We start from the raw sequence: 13130 nt of genomic DNA, 5'->3' as shown, positions 1-13130 counted from the left end.
CTGGGGCTTAAAGGCGAAAAATGGCACCTGTGTGTTTTCCTAGGTGGAAGCTGGCACCTCTCGGTAAGGGGGCGGAGGGATCCAGGCCTTCTGGAGGAGGAGCCCGCCCCTCCCTGTAACTTTTAGGCCACGCCCTCGGCGCCGCAGCCACGCCCCCGGGTGGACGGCCCCGCCCCACCCCGCACGGTGCTCGCCTCCTCCCGGAAGAGCGGCTCCACCCTCCCGCCAGTTTAGCGCCTTCCCACAGCCCTCGGGCTGCGTGGCCCCGCCCCGTTGCGTAACCTGGCATCACTGGTCACGTGGTACTCGGCAGAGTCGAGAGGGATCAGCGGTGACCATCGCTCCCGCCCGCACGGTCTGCGCACGGATGACTTCCGCTGAGTGAAGCGCAGTGAGGCGCGATGGCGAGGTCCTAGGGAAAGGCACTGAGAGGCCCGGACACCATCCCTAGTTGCCCTCGGCCTCCTGGCCCGGGCGCTAGTTTCCGCGCCGTTGCTAGGCAGCCGCGTCTGGGGCGGGAGCCGGGGGCGGGCTAACGCGGAAGGGTCCGGTGCCAGGGAACGGGCTGTGACTGCGAAGGGTCAGGGTGCAGGGCAGAGGGCCATGGAGCAGTACTGCATCTTGGGGCGCATAGGGGAGGGTGCGCACGGCATCGTCTTCAAAGCCAAGCACGTGGAGGTGAGCATCCAGCCCTTCCTCCTTCGGTTCCATTGAGATCTCCCCGCCTTCCTGACCCATGCTTGGGCCATAGCTTCTGCCTCCCGGTAGTTCGTCCTGGCGTTCGCCCGCCTCTTTTGCCCGCGGAGATGAGGGCTTCCAAGTTGCGGCCAGCTACCAACCGTGCTTTCAGCGAGTTCCCCTAGGACCCTGGCGTGGATATCTCTTGAGTTGTTTGCCCAACTCTGCGCCGGTTGGCCCTGATTTCCCTCCAGCACGGGTTGCCACTTGACGAGGTTCCACCCCCACGAGGACCTCATCCCTAGGTGTCGCACCCGTTTTCCCAGCCGGGACGGGCTGACAGTGTCTGCGTTCTGTCCCAAACAGACTGGAGAGATCGTTGCCCTCAAGAAGGTGGCCCTGCGGCGGCTGGAGGATGGCATCCCCAACCAGGTCCTGCGGGAGATCAAGGCCCTGCAGGAGATCGAAGACAGTCAGTATGTGAGTGGGGCAGGTGTTCTGAGGGGCTGTCCCGCCCTCCCTGCTCACTCCCACTCTGAGGGCCTGCGGTCACTGTGTTGCCTTATTTACATCCTCACCCCTCAACTCACTGCCTTTCTTGTCCACATTCATTCACCCAGTTATTTCATCCCTCACTCATTCCCTCTTGTTCACCCATTTATTTCTTGCCTACTGTTTATTCATTGACTGACTTACACTTTTTCTCAAAGCATATAGTGATTTCTAATGATAATGATTATTATCACCTGTTGAGCTCCTGTTACATTCTGCAGGCTGGGTTAACTGCTTTATGTACACGGTCCTTCTGAGTTTTCTCCTCCATCCTGCAAGGCGGGTTTCAGGCTCTCTGTCTCTCAGGCCAGGGCCTGCTCATGGGCACTCAGCTGGCTCAGCCTGTCTGTGGAGGCTTTGGCCTGATTGCAGAATCAGCGTTTTAACATTAGGGTCTCCCATAGGCTCTGCCCTTTGCTGGGCACTGGGGACACAAAAAGCGGCCGCTAACCTGCTCTTGAGAACTGAAGTGTGGCAGGGGAGACAGACAAAGGCTACAGGGTCCACTTGGCGTGATTTGTATGTGACAGGCATGAGAGGGGCTGTGGGCACATGGGGAGAGATACCACACGCCCAGGCTCATTATGTGGTTTTCTCTCTTGTCCATGTCCTGAGTAGAGAATGTACTTAATTTCCTGGGGAGTGACAAGGCTAGGCCCACCCTCCCAAGAGTAGGCAATACTCTGACTTGCTTCTTATTCTCTAGAGATGTCCATGATATTTTGGTGAAAAAAGCATGTTGTAGAACTGCATGTGTCATCCTGGTTTTTTATAAGAATATTTCGTGTGTATATATATATAGATACAGATATAGATATAGGCTTCCCTGGTGGCTAAGGTGGTAAAGAATCTGCCTGCGATACCTGAGACCCGGGTTTGATCCCTGGGTTGGGAAGATCCGCTGGAGAAGGGCATGGCAACCCACTCCAGTATTCTTGCCTGGAGAATCCCATGGACTGGAGCCTGGCGGGCTACAGTCCATGGGTTCACAAAGAGTCAGACATGACTGAGCGACTAACACACACAACACACACTCACATATATGAATATGTGTCTGTGTATACCATGTCTCTTGTAAAGTCTGGTGGGATAGACTCCTACTGTTGACTATAGGTGGTAGGATTTTACTTTTGCTGGGGTTTTTTTGTTGTAATTTTGTGTATTATCTGAATCTATATGTTTGTCCCAATTTGTAAAATGACTGTCTGCTACCATCAAAATCAGAAAAACAGCGCTACGGCCATTCTTGTTTCTTGAGGACAGTAAAAGGGCTTGCAAACAGCTTGTGTGAACTGGGTGGAGGGCCCATGGGAAGTTGGTGATACAGTCCTATGTCCTGTGTAGCAGGCCTGAAGGGTCTATCTTTAAAACACTCCAGATATTCCCCTGGCCCAGGCCATCCTCACCTCTCATCAGAACAACTGCAACAGCTCCCCCTTCCCTCCTCCACCTTCCCTGCCGCTACTCCCACTCCACAGTCAAAAAAATGTAGATGAATCCACTCCCCAGCTTGAAAAGCTCCAGCGGCTTCTCTTTACTCTGAAAGAACTATCTCTATCTGCTCCGGCTCATATCAGCCTCATCATTCATTCAGCAAAATTTCTTACATGTCTCTCCAAAAAACAGCACTGTCGAGACTCCAGGAGTATAGAACAGAGCAGCCTCCTTCCTATTCTTGCCTTGGGGCCTTGTGTTTGCTGTCCCCCTGCCCACAGCTCCTTCCCAGATCCCTGTATAACAGACCTCGCCCCATCTGTCCTCTTCTGTTTTCATCAGGATACCCTATAGGTTTGTTCGTTTCTCAGTCATTTGTCCCCCAAGCTCCTTAAAGCCCTTGAGAACCCACTGGCCCTCCCTCCGGCTCATTGCTGTGTAGCCAGCCCTGTGACCTTGTGGGCCCTCAGTTTATATGGCATGTCTCCTGCTGTCCCAGTGCTGGGAGCTGTGATCAATTGTGTGTATGTGTGTTTCCAGATGATTTTCCAGTTTGTGGGCTGGGTGGGGGATCAGACACTGCCCTATGTTGGCCTTTCTTAGACCTCCTTTCCCCTGAGGGTTCACTAGAGCTAAATCACTTCAGTCGTGTCTGACTCTTTGCGACCTCATGGACTGTCACCCACCAGGCTTCTTGTCCATGGAATTCTCCAGGCAAGAATATTGAAGTGGGCTGCCATGTCCTCCTCTAGGGGATCTTCCCAACTCAGGGATCAAACCCACATCTCTTTCATCTCTCGCGTTGGCAGGCGAGTTCTTTACCACTAGGTGCCACCTGAGTGTTTACCACGGGATTCCAGTAGGGACTTGCCTTCTTCTGGGAGAAGGGAGCAAGAGAGCACCCAGCTCCCTGATCCCGAGCTCAGGTCTCTTGTCACCTTCTCTGCCTGCCTGGTCCTCTGTTGGCGCAGGGGCTGAGGGTCCGAGAGAGTCTGAGCCATGTGAGTCTGGAGGCTGACGGGGTACCCCATTGCAGGTTGTGCAGCTGAAGGCCGTGTTCCCACATGGCGCAGGCTTCGTGCTGGCCTTCGAGTTCATGCTGTCCGATCTGGCTGAGGTGGTGCGCCACACCCAGAGGCCACTGGCCCAGGCGCAGGTCAAGAGCTACTTACAGATGCTGCTCAAGGGCGTCGCCTTCTGCCATGCCAACAACATTGTACATCGGGTCAGCGCCACCGTGGGCTGGGCTGGGCCTGTGGGTGGCTGGGCTGGGAGTAGGCCAGCCCTTGATAAACGGCATGGTTTGGGAGGGGACAGAAGGGGCAGGGCCTGGGGACAAGTGATCGGGGTTGTGGCCCTGGAGGAGACCTGGTCCTGGGCTCACCCGGGTGTCCGGCCTGCCAAGCCCTCCTGTCCGGAGGTCCACTGGGGGCTCTGGAGGGACTGATGCTTCTTTTGGTGCCCTCAGGACCTGAAACCAGCCAACCTGCTTATCAGTGCCTCAGGCCAGCTCAAGATTGCGGACTTTGGCCTGGCCCGGGTCTTTTCCCCAGACGGCAACCGCCTCTACACACACCAGGTGGCTACCAGGTAGGAAGGACCAGTTTCTGGGTGGGATATGGCAAAGGATAGGCCCCCAACCTTCCTACTGGGGAAGAGGTGATTTTGGACAGAGATGTTCTGTCCAAACAAGTGCTACTGGGGCTGGTGTGGGGGTCAGGGTGGCCTTCCAGGGCAGCTTTCTGACAGACCAGTGACCTACCTGTGACCCCCTGCCCTCCTCTTATAGGTGGTACCGAGCTCCCGAGCTCCTGTATGGTGCCCGCCAGTACGATCAGGGTGTCGACCTCTGGTGAGACTCCTGTGGGCTAGACAAGCGGGGATGTGGGTAGCTGAGTCACCTCTCCTCCTGGACATTGAGGTCTCTAAGCCTTTTGGGGGTTTTCCCTGCTGTGAGCTCTAGGTTGCCTTGGGAATGTCTCCTCTGGTTAGAGTATCTCTGAGGAGTTTGAAATCAGTGATCCTCCCCATGACAGTTTTGAGCTGGGAGGGGTCAAGTGGGATTGGAGTGATTGTCCCTGTAGGAAGCTTCTGGTCTGAGGCTGGGAAGGCGGTCTGAGGCATGAGGCATCTAAGCCTGTATGCAAGGGGTAACATCCCAGGATGTAATGTCCCTGAGTTATGCAAAGGCTTGGGTCCCTGGATATGAAGGCCCTGAACCTTTATTTGGAGTCGGATGCATGGCAACTCACTCTAGTATTCTTGCCTGGAGAATTCCATGAACATAGGAGCCTTGTGGGCTACAGGCCTTAGAATCACAGAGTCAGACATGACTGACTTACCTGGTAGCTCAGTTGGTAAAGAATCTGCCTGCAATGCAGGAGACCCTGGTTTGATTCCTGGGTCAGGAACCGCTGGAGAAGAGATAGGCTACCCATTCCAGAATTCTTGGGCTTCCCTGGTGACTTAGATGGTAAAGAATCCCCCTGCAGTGTGGCAGACTGGGGTTCGATCCCTGGGTTGGGAATATCCCCTGGAGAAGGGAAAGGCTACCCACTCCAGTATTCTTGCCTGGAGAATTCCATGGACAGAGGAGCCTGGCAGGCTCCTGGCAGGCTACAATCCTTGGAATCGCAAAGAATCAGACACGACTGAGTGACTTTGACTTCACAAGAGTTCGAGGTCTAGGGGCTGTTTTGGAGGTCTGCCCCAGAATGGGAGGGGGTGGCTGTGTGTCCCAGAGTATGAGATTCTGAGAAGTTCCCCGAGCTATTGGGTTGATGTATGTTTCAGAGTTGAAGCCTGAGACCTATTTAGAGAAGGGGCTGTGCTCTGTATTCTAGGCTGAAGCTTTGGACTGTGTGAAGCTGGAGATCTGTAGGCTACTTTGTGGGTGTCTTGACCGCAGGGGGAGGTGTGGGTGCTGGAGTGGGGAAACCTGTGTCCCTGGTGTGAGATCTCTGAGATTTTGGCTTCTGTACCTGCAGGGCCGTGGGCTGCATCCTGGGGGAGCTGTTGAACGGGTCCCCCCTTTTCCCAGGAGAGAATGACATCGAACAGCTTTGCTGTGTGCTTCGAATCTTGGGCACCCCCAGTCCTAAAGTCTGGCCGGTTTGCAGGGGCATTTGGTAGCCTTTGGAGGGGTGGGGTTGGGTGTTCTCTCTTCCCCCAGCAGCTCGTAACTCCCCCACCCTGCATCTTCTGTCTTCTGTCTCATGGCCCCACACCTCCTAGACACTCCCAGACCTTGGTCCTGGCCCAGCATGGGATCTCCTCCATCCCTGATCTGCTGGAGGGGGGAGGACCAGGGCCCAGCCCCTACTCCTTCCTGCTAATCCCCAGCACACACGCAGCCCTTACCAAGCTGGGCATGGAGCAGGCGCCTGAGATGTGCACATGTTTACTCACATCATGCTGTGAGCGCATGATGTCATGAGTGATGCGGTGCGAGCAGGGGCAGGTGGATGGGGGATCTGTGAGTGAGTGGCAGCAGGTGGGTGACAGGAAGCAAAACTGACTCCTGGGGGTGCTGGTGGGGTGGGCGCCAGCCCTGATGAGCCCCCTTCTCCTCCAGGAGATCACTGAGCTGCCCGACTACAACAAGATCTCCTTCAAGGAGCAGGCGCCCGTGCCCCTGGAGGAGGTGCTGCCCGACGCCTCTCCCCAGGCCTTGGACCTGCTAGGGCGGTTCCTCCTCTACCCACCACAACAGCGCATCTCTGCCTCCCAGGTAGGGAGACACCCATTGCCCTGACCCTCCTTGTTTGGGCCCCTGTGACCCAGCAGGTTGAGGTCCTCGGAACCTGTGATGGGCTGGGAACAGCACACCCGGAGACAGGGGAGGGACGGCGTGGAGAAGGTGTGCCTCTCCTGAGCAGACCCTGGAGAGGCAGCAGATGGCTAGGAGTGGGCATATTAAAAGGGCATGCCCACCTCGCTGAAGAGTGCATCTTGCTTCTTCATCCCTTTATTCCTTCAAGAATAATTTACTGGCATCTGGCATGTGCCCAGCATCATCTTGGGTCCTGATCCCGAGTGAACAGACGTGACTTGTTCCTCTGCGCTCTCCACCCTATGGTGGGGCAGGGCAGCCGGTCTGTGGGCATCAAGGGGAGGGATGTTGGGACTGACACTGGGGTCGTGCAAGTCTTCTGGAGAAAGGCAGGGGGGTCTATTATCCCAAGAGAAATGATGAGCAGAGGCCTGGAGAGGAGGACCCAGAAGGGGTAGGCTGTGGCTGCAGGTGAGGGAGGTGGGGAGAACCATGGGCTGATGGCTTATGGTGTTAGGCCTCTGTCATGTGTAGCTGTCCATCTGACCTCATGGCAGCCTCACCTCTCTGCCCTTGGAACAAGCAGTGTGTGTTTACATACACCCTCTGCGAGTTCCAATGTCAGCAAGGCCTTTAGGATGTACTGAAGCCAACCGAGGCTTCCCAGGTAGCACCAGTGATAAAGAATCTGCCTGCCAATGCAGGAGACATTAAAAAAAAGACGTGGGTTCGATCCCTGGGTCAGGAAGATCCTCTGGAGAAGGGAATGGTACCTCACTCCTGTATTCTTGCCTGGGAAATCCTAAGGACAAAGGAGCCTGGCCGGCAAAGAGTTGGACACGACTCAAGTGACTTAGTACGCGTGCACAAAGCCAACCAACCACTTCTCAGCCCCTTGCTGCTGCCTCCCGTCTAAGTGCCCCCTGCCTCCCCGCACGTGCCCAATTGCCTCACAGAGTCTGCTTCTCCTCCTGCCCATTCAGTCTCTCCTCCACCCAGCAGAGAGAGGGGCCTTGTCCAGGCAGGCTCTCACCTCTTCCCCTGCATGGCTCTCTCCTCAGCAGAGAAGTCCAGGTCCTAGTGGCCCACAGGCATCACAAACGTGGGGCCGTCACATCTGTGACCCTGCAGCTCCCTTCCCCTTGCTCACTCCCTGGGACCCCAGGCCTCCTTCAGGTCCTAAGGTCTGTGCACGTCTGTCCCAGAGCCTCACTCATTGAGCTTTCAGATCTCTGCTCAACTGCATCAGATGATTGGTGCTGTGGGAAAGAGAAAGTCAGAGCGTGGACAAGGAAAACCAGCGTGGCTGCAGGCCTGAAGAACGGGAGGGTAGGCCCTGATCTGATGCACTGTTCATCTTACTTTATCTTGTTTATCGCCCCCTGTGCTGTGCTGTGCTTAGTCGTTCAGTCGTGTCCAACCCCTGACTTTATGGAAGACTTGAAGGCAGAGCTCTTTGTTCTGTTCACTGCTACATCTCCTGTCTTGGGAGCAGTGCTGAAACAGTGAACACTCAGAGCTGTTGGGATCATCTTGAATGGAGAATGCATGAATGAGAAAATTTCTTCCGGGCAGTATTCACATCCCCCGCTGTCCCCCCAGAGGGAAGTGAGCTGAACCTGGAAGGCTGCAGTGACCGGTTTCCTTTTGCTGTCTCTTGCTCGCTCCCCTCAGGCCCTCCTGCATCACTACTTCTTCACAGCTCCCCTGCCTGTCCACCCCTCGGAGCTGCCGATCCCCCAGCGTCCAGGGGGACCTGCCCCCAAGGCCCACCCAGGACCTCCCCACGTCCATGACTTCCACGTGGACCGGCCTCTCGAGGAGTCACTGTTGAACCCAGAGCTGATTCGGCCTTTCATCCCAGAGGGCTGAGATGCAGGGCCAGGCCCGGTTGGCTTGTCCCCCGCGCCCCACTTCCCACCCCTCCCAAGGACAACCCAAGCCACTGGTTCCTCTGATCCAGCCTGATTTCAACCACAGTGGCCCTGGTCCTGGCCAGACAATGAGGCCATCCAGCCCCAGCAGAGGGCGCCCTCAACCTGTGCTGTCGGCCTCCCACCTGTGCGCTGCTGAGGGATCCATCAGAAGGGGACAGAGTTCCACTACCATGCCTGCCATCATCAGGGATTCCACTGGTCAGGGATTGTCCCAGGAGAACCATCTAAGGGAGCACCGAGTTTAAGATGTCCTCATGGAAACCCAAGTGAGAAGGAAAGTTTGGTTTGATTTTGTTCTCAGACGTTAAACACTAGTTCAATTTTGAGATTTATTATAAAAACCCTGAGTAGTTCTATGTGATATACGCCCCTCTTCCATAGAAGAGAGAAGAAGTTCATATAGAGAGAAGTGGCCCAGGTGGCATCATCTCTTGGCTCTTGCTTCTCTCTGGTCCTTTGGAAAGTGGCCCCATTCATGGCTACTTTAGTCTTGGGGGCTTCCTAGGTTCTTCATGTAACAGAGCTCCCATTAGAGGTGAGGTGGCAGAAGTCAAGGCCCAGGGATGGCTCAAGTGGGGGACCCGGTAGTGACCCTCCACACCTTAAACTGGTTTACCAGCATCACCCTCAGGATAAGGGTAGGCTGGGACCACATGAACCTCCTCTTCACTCAGAGATATCTTGCAAATAAGACAGACATTCCTGAAATTCATTTGTTAACTCAGTAAATACCAAAACAATCCGAACTTGCTCTTGTCTGTCTTATTTAATAATTTGGTAAGTCAATTCTAAAATATATATGTGGAAATGAAATGGTTAAGAGGAGGGAGAAGCAGGAGAAAAACAATGAGAGGATTTACAGTATCAGACACATACCAAGACATATCATAGGGCTATAGTAAATAAGACAGTGTGCTATTTGTTCATGGATAGATTAAAAACAGACAAGTGAGAGAAACTTACTAGCAGTCTTTTATTCAAAATATACATTTTGTGCTCATACGTATAAACTTCTGCAAGCACTGAGGTTACAGAGGTGACTAACTGCCATCATCACTGCCTTCTGGGCTCTTTGAGAGTAAAGCACAGTAAACTCAGTTGTTGCTTGCAGGGATGTTTAAGTGTCTCTTGACTTTAAAGGTGTTTTAAGGATCTGGCCTCTGCCTGTTTGTCCAGCCACATCTGAAGACTAAGTTTCAGTCTAGCTCAATTTCTAGTATCTCTCACCTCCATATGAATGTGGGTCTGGACCCAAACCCTGATCACTGACACTCAGCCAGTTCTGCTCACAAAGACTCTATAAACCTTACCCCCACCCCCGACAGACTCTAGCCTTGACCTTGAGCCTTACATTTATAACCTGACCCTATTACCCTGACCCTGGCATATATCCTCACTCTCACCTTCATTCAGTTCTTTAGCAGCCCCTTCCCCCCCGCACCCCCGGCCACTGGCCTGGCTTTGATCTTAGCATTGACTCTGACCCTCATCCAAACTCTGACCTCATTTGACCTAGAACTTAACCTTGTCCTTGAACTTGGCTCTCATTTTCACCTTAACCATGACTGTCTAATTGATATTTATCTTACTTTGTTTCTCATGTTGACCCTGCTCCTAATGCTGACCATTAACATGTCCTTCACATTCATCCTGATCTTGACATCTCTGACAATGATAGTTTCTCTCACACTGGTCATGAACACTATGATGAGACACTCAGCACCCTCAATCTGATTCTAACCCTCAACTTCACTCTGCCCCTAGACTGAATCCTTACCTAGACAAGGACCCTCATACTGACCCACCCTGCCCTTGAACTTGTATCTTGACGCTGAGCTACACTGTGTGTGTGTTAGTCGCTCAGTCGTGTCCAACTCTTTGCGACTCCATGGACTGTAGCTGCCAGACTCCTCTCATGGTGGAATTCTCCAGGCAAGAATACTGGAGTGGGTTACCATGCTCTTCTCCAGGAACCTTTCTGACCCAGGGATTGAACTCGGGTCTCCTGCATTGCACGCAGATACTTTACTGTCTGAGCCAGGGTACTCAAGCTGAAACTGAAACTGGTCTGCACCCCAAACCTGATCATGACTCTGATTCTGACACTCATCTTGACATGGACTCACTTGGCTGACTACTACTGACACCCTAATACCATCATGACCTTGAACTTGACCTAGACCTTAACTCTGAAATTGAACTTTATGGTGACATAGCCCTTCATGATTATGGTGACTCTGATCCTCAACCTGATCATCACCTCCATCTTGACCTATCCTCATGTTGAAACTTAAGCCTGATTTTGACCACAAGCCAAACTCTGACCCTCTGTGGTAGGCAGACTAATGTTCCCCTAAAAATGCCCACGTCCTAAGCTATGAATATGCTATCTTACACACAGAAGGGATTTTGCAAATGTAATTAAAGGAATGAGATATACAGAGTGTCCTGGATTATGCAGATTGGGCCAATGTAATGGGGGTAGGGGAGGGAGAGTTGGAGGACAACTGCCAGCAGGAACAGAAATGGAACCCCACCTTGACTTTTAATTGACCTTGACTTTCATAATGTCGTGCTCACCCTGACACTGACATTATCCTCACATTGATCTTGACCCTGAATCTGACACTGATTCTAATTCTGAACATCAACCTCACCCTCAACTTGACCCTGAATCCTACTCAGAACTGCACATGCACGTCAACCTGAACCCAGCTTTAACTTTCATCCCCAAAATACCATCTTTCTTATCCTGACATTCATCCTCTCACTGACCCTCTGCAGTGGAGGCACAACTTGATCGTGATCTTGACTCACACTTATCTCAAACTTGAACTGGATTTTTTTTTTTTTTTTTGAACTGGATCTTGAACCTAACCCTGCATCTAAAATTTCCCTCACACTGATCTTGTCCTTGAAACTGATTCCAATGACATGACCCTGACCTTTCTCTTAACACTTAACCTGACATAGAATTTTACCTCGAACTGGACACTCACCCCAATTTCTGATCTTCATCAATCTGTCCCTGATCTTACCCTCATCCTGTGACCCTAATTGCTCTGACACTGAGCTAGATCATGATCCTTATCCTTACACTAATTCTGATCTTTGACATGGTCATGACCAAGTCCAGAGTGAGGTCCGGGGTCAGGGCCAAGGCAGGGGTCATGACAAAGGAGACACTAGGTGAGGGCCAGTGCCAGGCTAAGAGGGAGGCTGGGGGGTCTCTGTGAAGGTGATTGTGAAGGGGAGAGTCATGGCTAGGGCAAAATTCGGAGTGAAAGAATGTTAGGGTGTGTCACGGTCAAGTGCAGGTAAGAATAGGGGTGGGGTAGGTGTCAGATGCTAATGAGGTCAAGGGCGATGATTAGGGTGAAGCTAAGAAAAGGGTCAAGGTCTGGGTAAGAGCCAGCACCAGGGCAAGGGCTCAGGAGGTACTTGGTGCAGGGGCACCGCAAGTTCCAGTGTAAGGGTCAGTGCAAGGGCGAAGGTCAGAACGAGGATAAATGTCAGTATAAGGCGGAGAGCGAGGTTCTGGGCTACTGTTAGGACAAGAGCAAGTGCCAAGGGGCAGCTCAAAAGCCTGTTGAAGACTAACAGAAGCGGCCGGTGAGCCTTTACGGCAAGCAGCAACAGCGCCACGGCTGGGCAAGAATTATGCCAGCCGGGCGGAAGCCGGCGGCCGGGAGGGGCGCGGCCTGCGGAAAGAGGTTCGGCTTGAGGGGCGGGGCTTACCCTAAGGGGGCGGGGCTCGGCCTGCGGGGGCGGAAGCGCAGCGAAGGCGTGACCAGACCCCGGCGTCCTGGGCGGCGGGCGCCATGGAACCGCAGTTGGGTTTGCATGAACTGCTGCACGTCTTTTCCTTCTTGGAGGCCCGCGACCTGCTCTGCGCCGCCCAAGTGGACAAGGTAGTGCGTCCTGTCCCAGGTGGGAGGCAGGGCTGGGTTCATGGTCACTGGCGTGTCCATGGTTGGTCCGTTCCCTCTAGGCCTCAGTTTCCCAAATCTGGGAGGGGGCGTGCGGCGGCCCTGAATCCGCCGGGAATCAGCAGAGGACGCTCGTGGCCCCCGGGGTGGTGACCTCCTCAGCGTTTGAAGGGTTCAGTCAGAAAACCTCTTACTTCTCCTTCCCTCCGTCTGTCTATAGTGTGTCCAGAGCTCCTGCCGGGTTGACCTGCACTGGGTACCTGTGACAGAGTTCACCCCTAAGATGGACTTACAGATCCCGCCTCTTCTGGAATGTTCTGGAAGTTCCCTTCTGGGGCCTGCCCGGAAATCCTTGCTCTGCCTGTGAGTGGCATCTCCTCCTGCAGGCTCGGGCTACCCCTCCTCAGCCAGTCGAACTCCGTACTGGCTGTGTTCCCTGAGTGCCTGGTGGATGCGGTAGTCTGGTCTGCGCTTCTGCGCATGTTACGGGTGTTCTGAGCGCTTTCTCCTCTGTGCGCTCCCTCAGCGGTAACCAAATGATCTTACAGTGTTGTGTATTTGTTAAATATCTGCTCCTCACCCCCCTCCCTCGCTAGACTCATTCCTAAGAGTGGGGAATTTGTTTCTTGCATCACTGTGTTTAAAATCACTGTATAATCATTGTGTGCATACACTCAGTATATGGCTTGATATTTAATTGTTTCTCAGTCGCCAAGTCGTGTCTCTGCGACCCCATGGACCGCAGCACGCCAGGCCTCTCTGTTGCTTACCATCTCCTAGAGTTTGCCTACACTCATGTCCATTGAATCGGTGATGGCATCCAGCCAT

General features: G+C 53.5%; 1 protein-coding gene across 10 annotated transcripts in view; it reads left to right on the top strand.

Annotated features, from left to right (window-relative positions):
* Positions 1-281: 281 nt before the first annotated feature.
* CDK20 (cyclin dependent kinase 20) overlaps positions 282-13130 on the top strand; it is a 47457-nt gene continuing 34608 nt past the window's right edge. For 4 of the 10 annotated variants that reach the window (XM_043927586.1, XM_043927588.1, XM_043927587.1 and 1 more), the window contains exons 1-7: positions 288-678; positions 1045-1158; positions 3701-3889; positions 4133-4254; positions 4454-4516; positions 5652-5775; positions 6239-6394. In XM_043927586.1, the coding sequence (XP_043783521.1) occupies positions 604-678; positions 1045-1158; positions 3701-3889; positions 4133-4254; positions 4454-4516; positions 5652-5775; positions 6239-6394 (843 nt within the window). In that variant the 5' untranslated portion in view covers positions 288-603. Of the gene's footprint in view, positions 679-1044; positions 1159-3700; positions 3890-4132; positions 4255-4453; positions 4517-5651; positions 5776-6238; positions 6395-8110; positions 9120-13130 lie in introns of those variants that run through there. The other 6 variants (XM_043927590.1, XM_043927591.1, XM_043927582.1 and 3 more) reach the window with 6 other exon arrangements.

Source organism: Cervus elaphus, chromosome 16, assembly GCF_910594005.1.
Source record: "Cervus elaphus chromosome 16, mCerEla1.1, whole genome shotgun sequence".
NCBI classification, from domain to species: Eukaryota; Metazoa; Chordata; class Mammalia; order Artiodactyla; family Cervidae; genus Cervus; species Cervus elaphus.
Note: the sequence above shows the minus strand (reverse complement) of the source record. Positions and strands in the feature narration are given on the sequence as shown.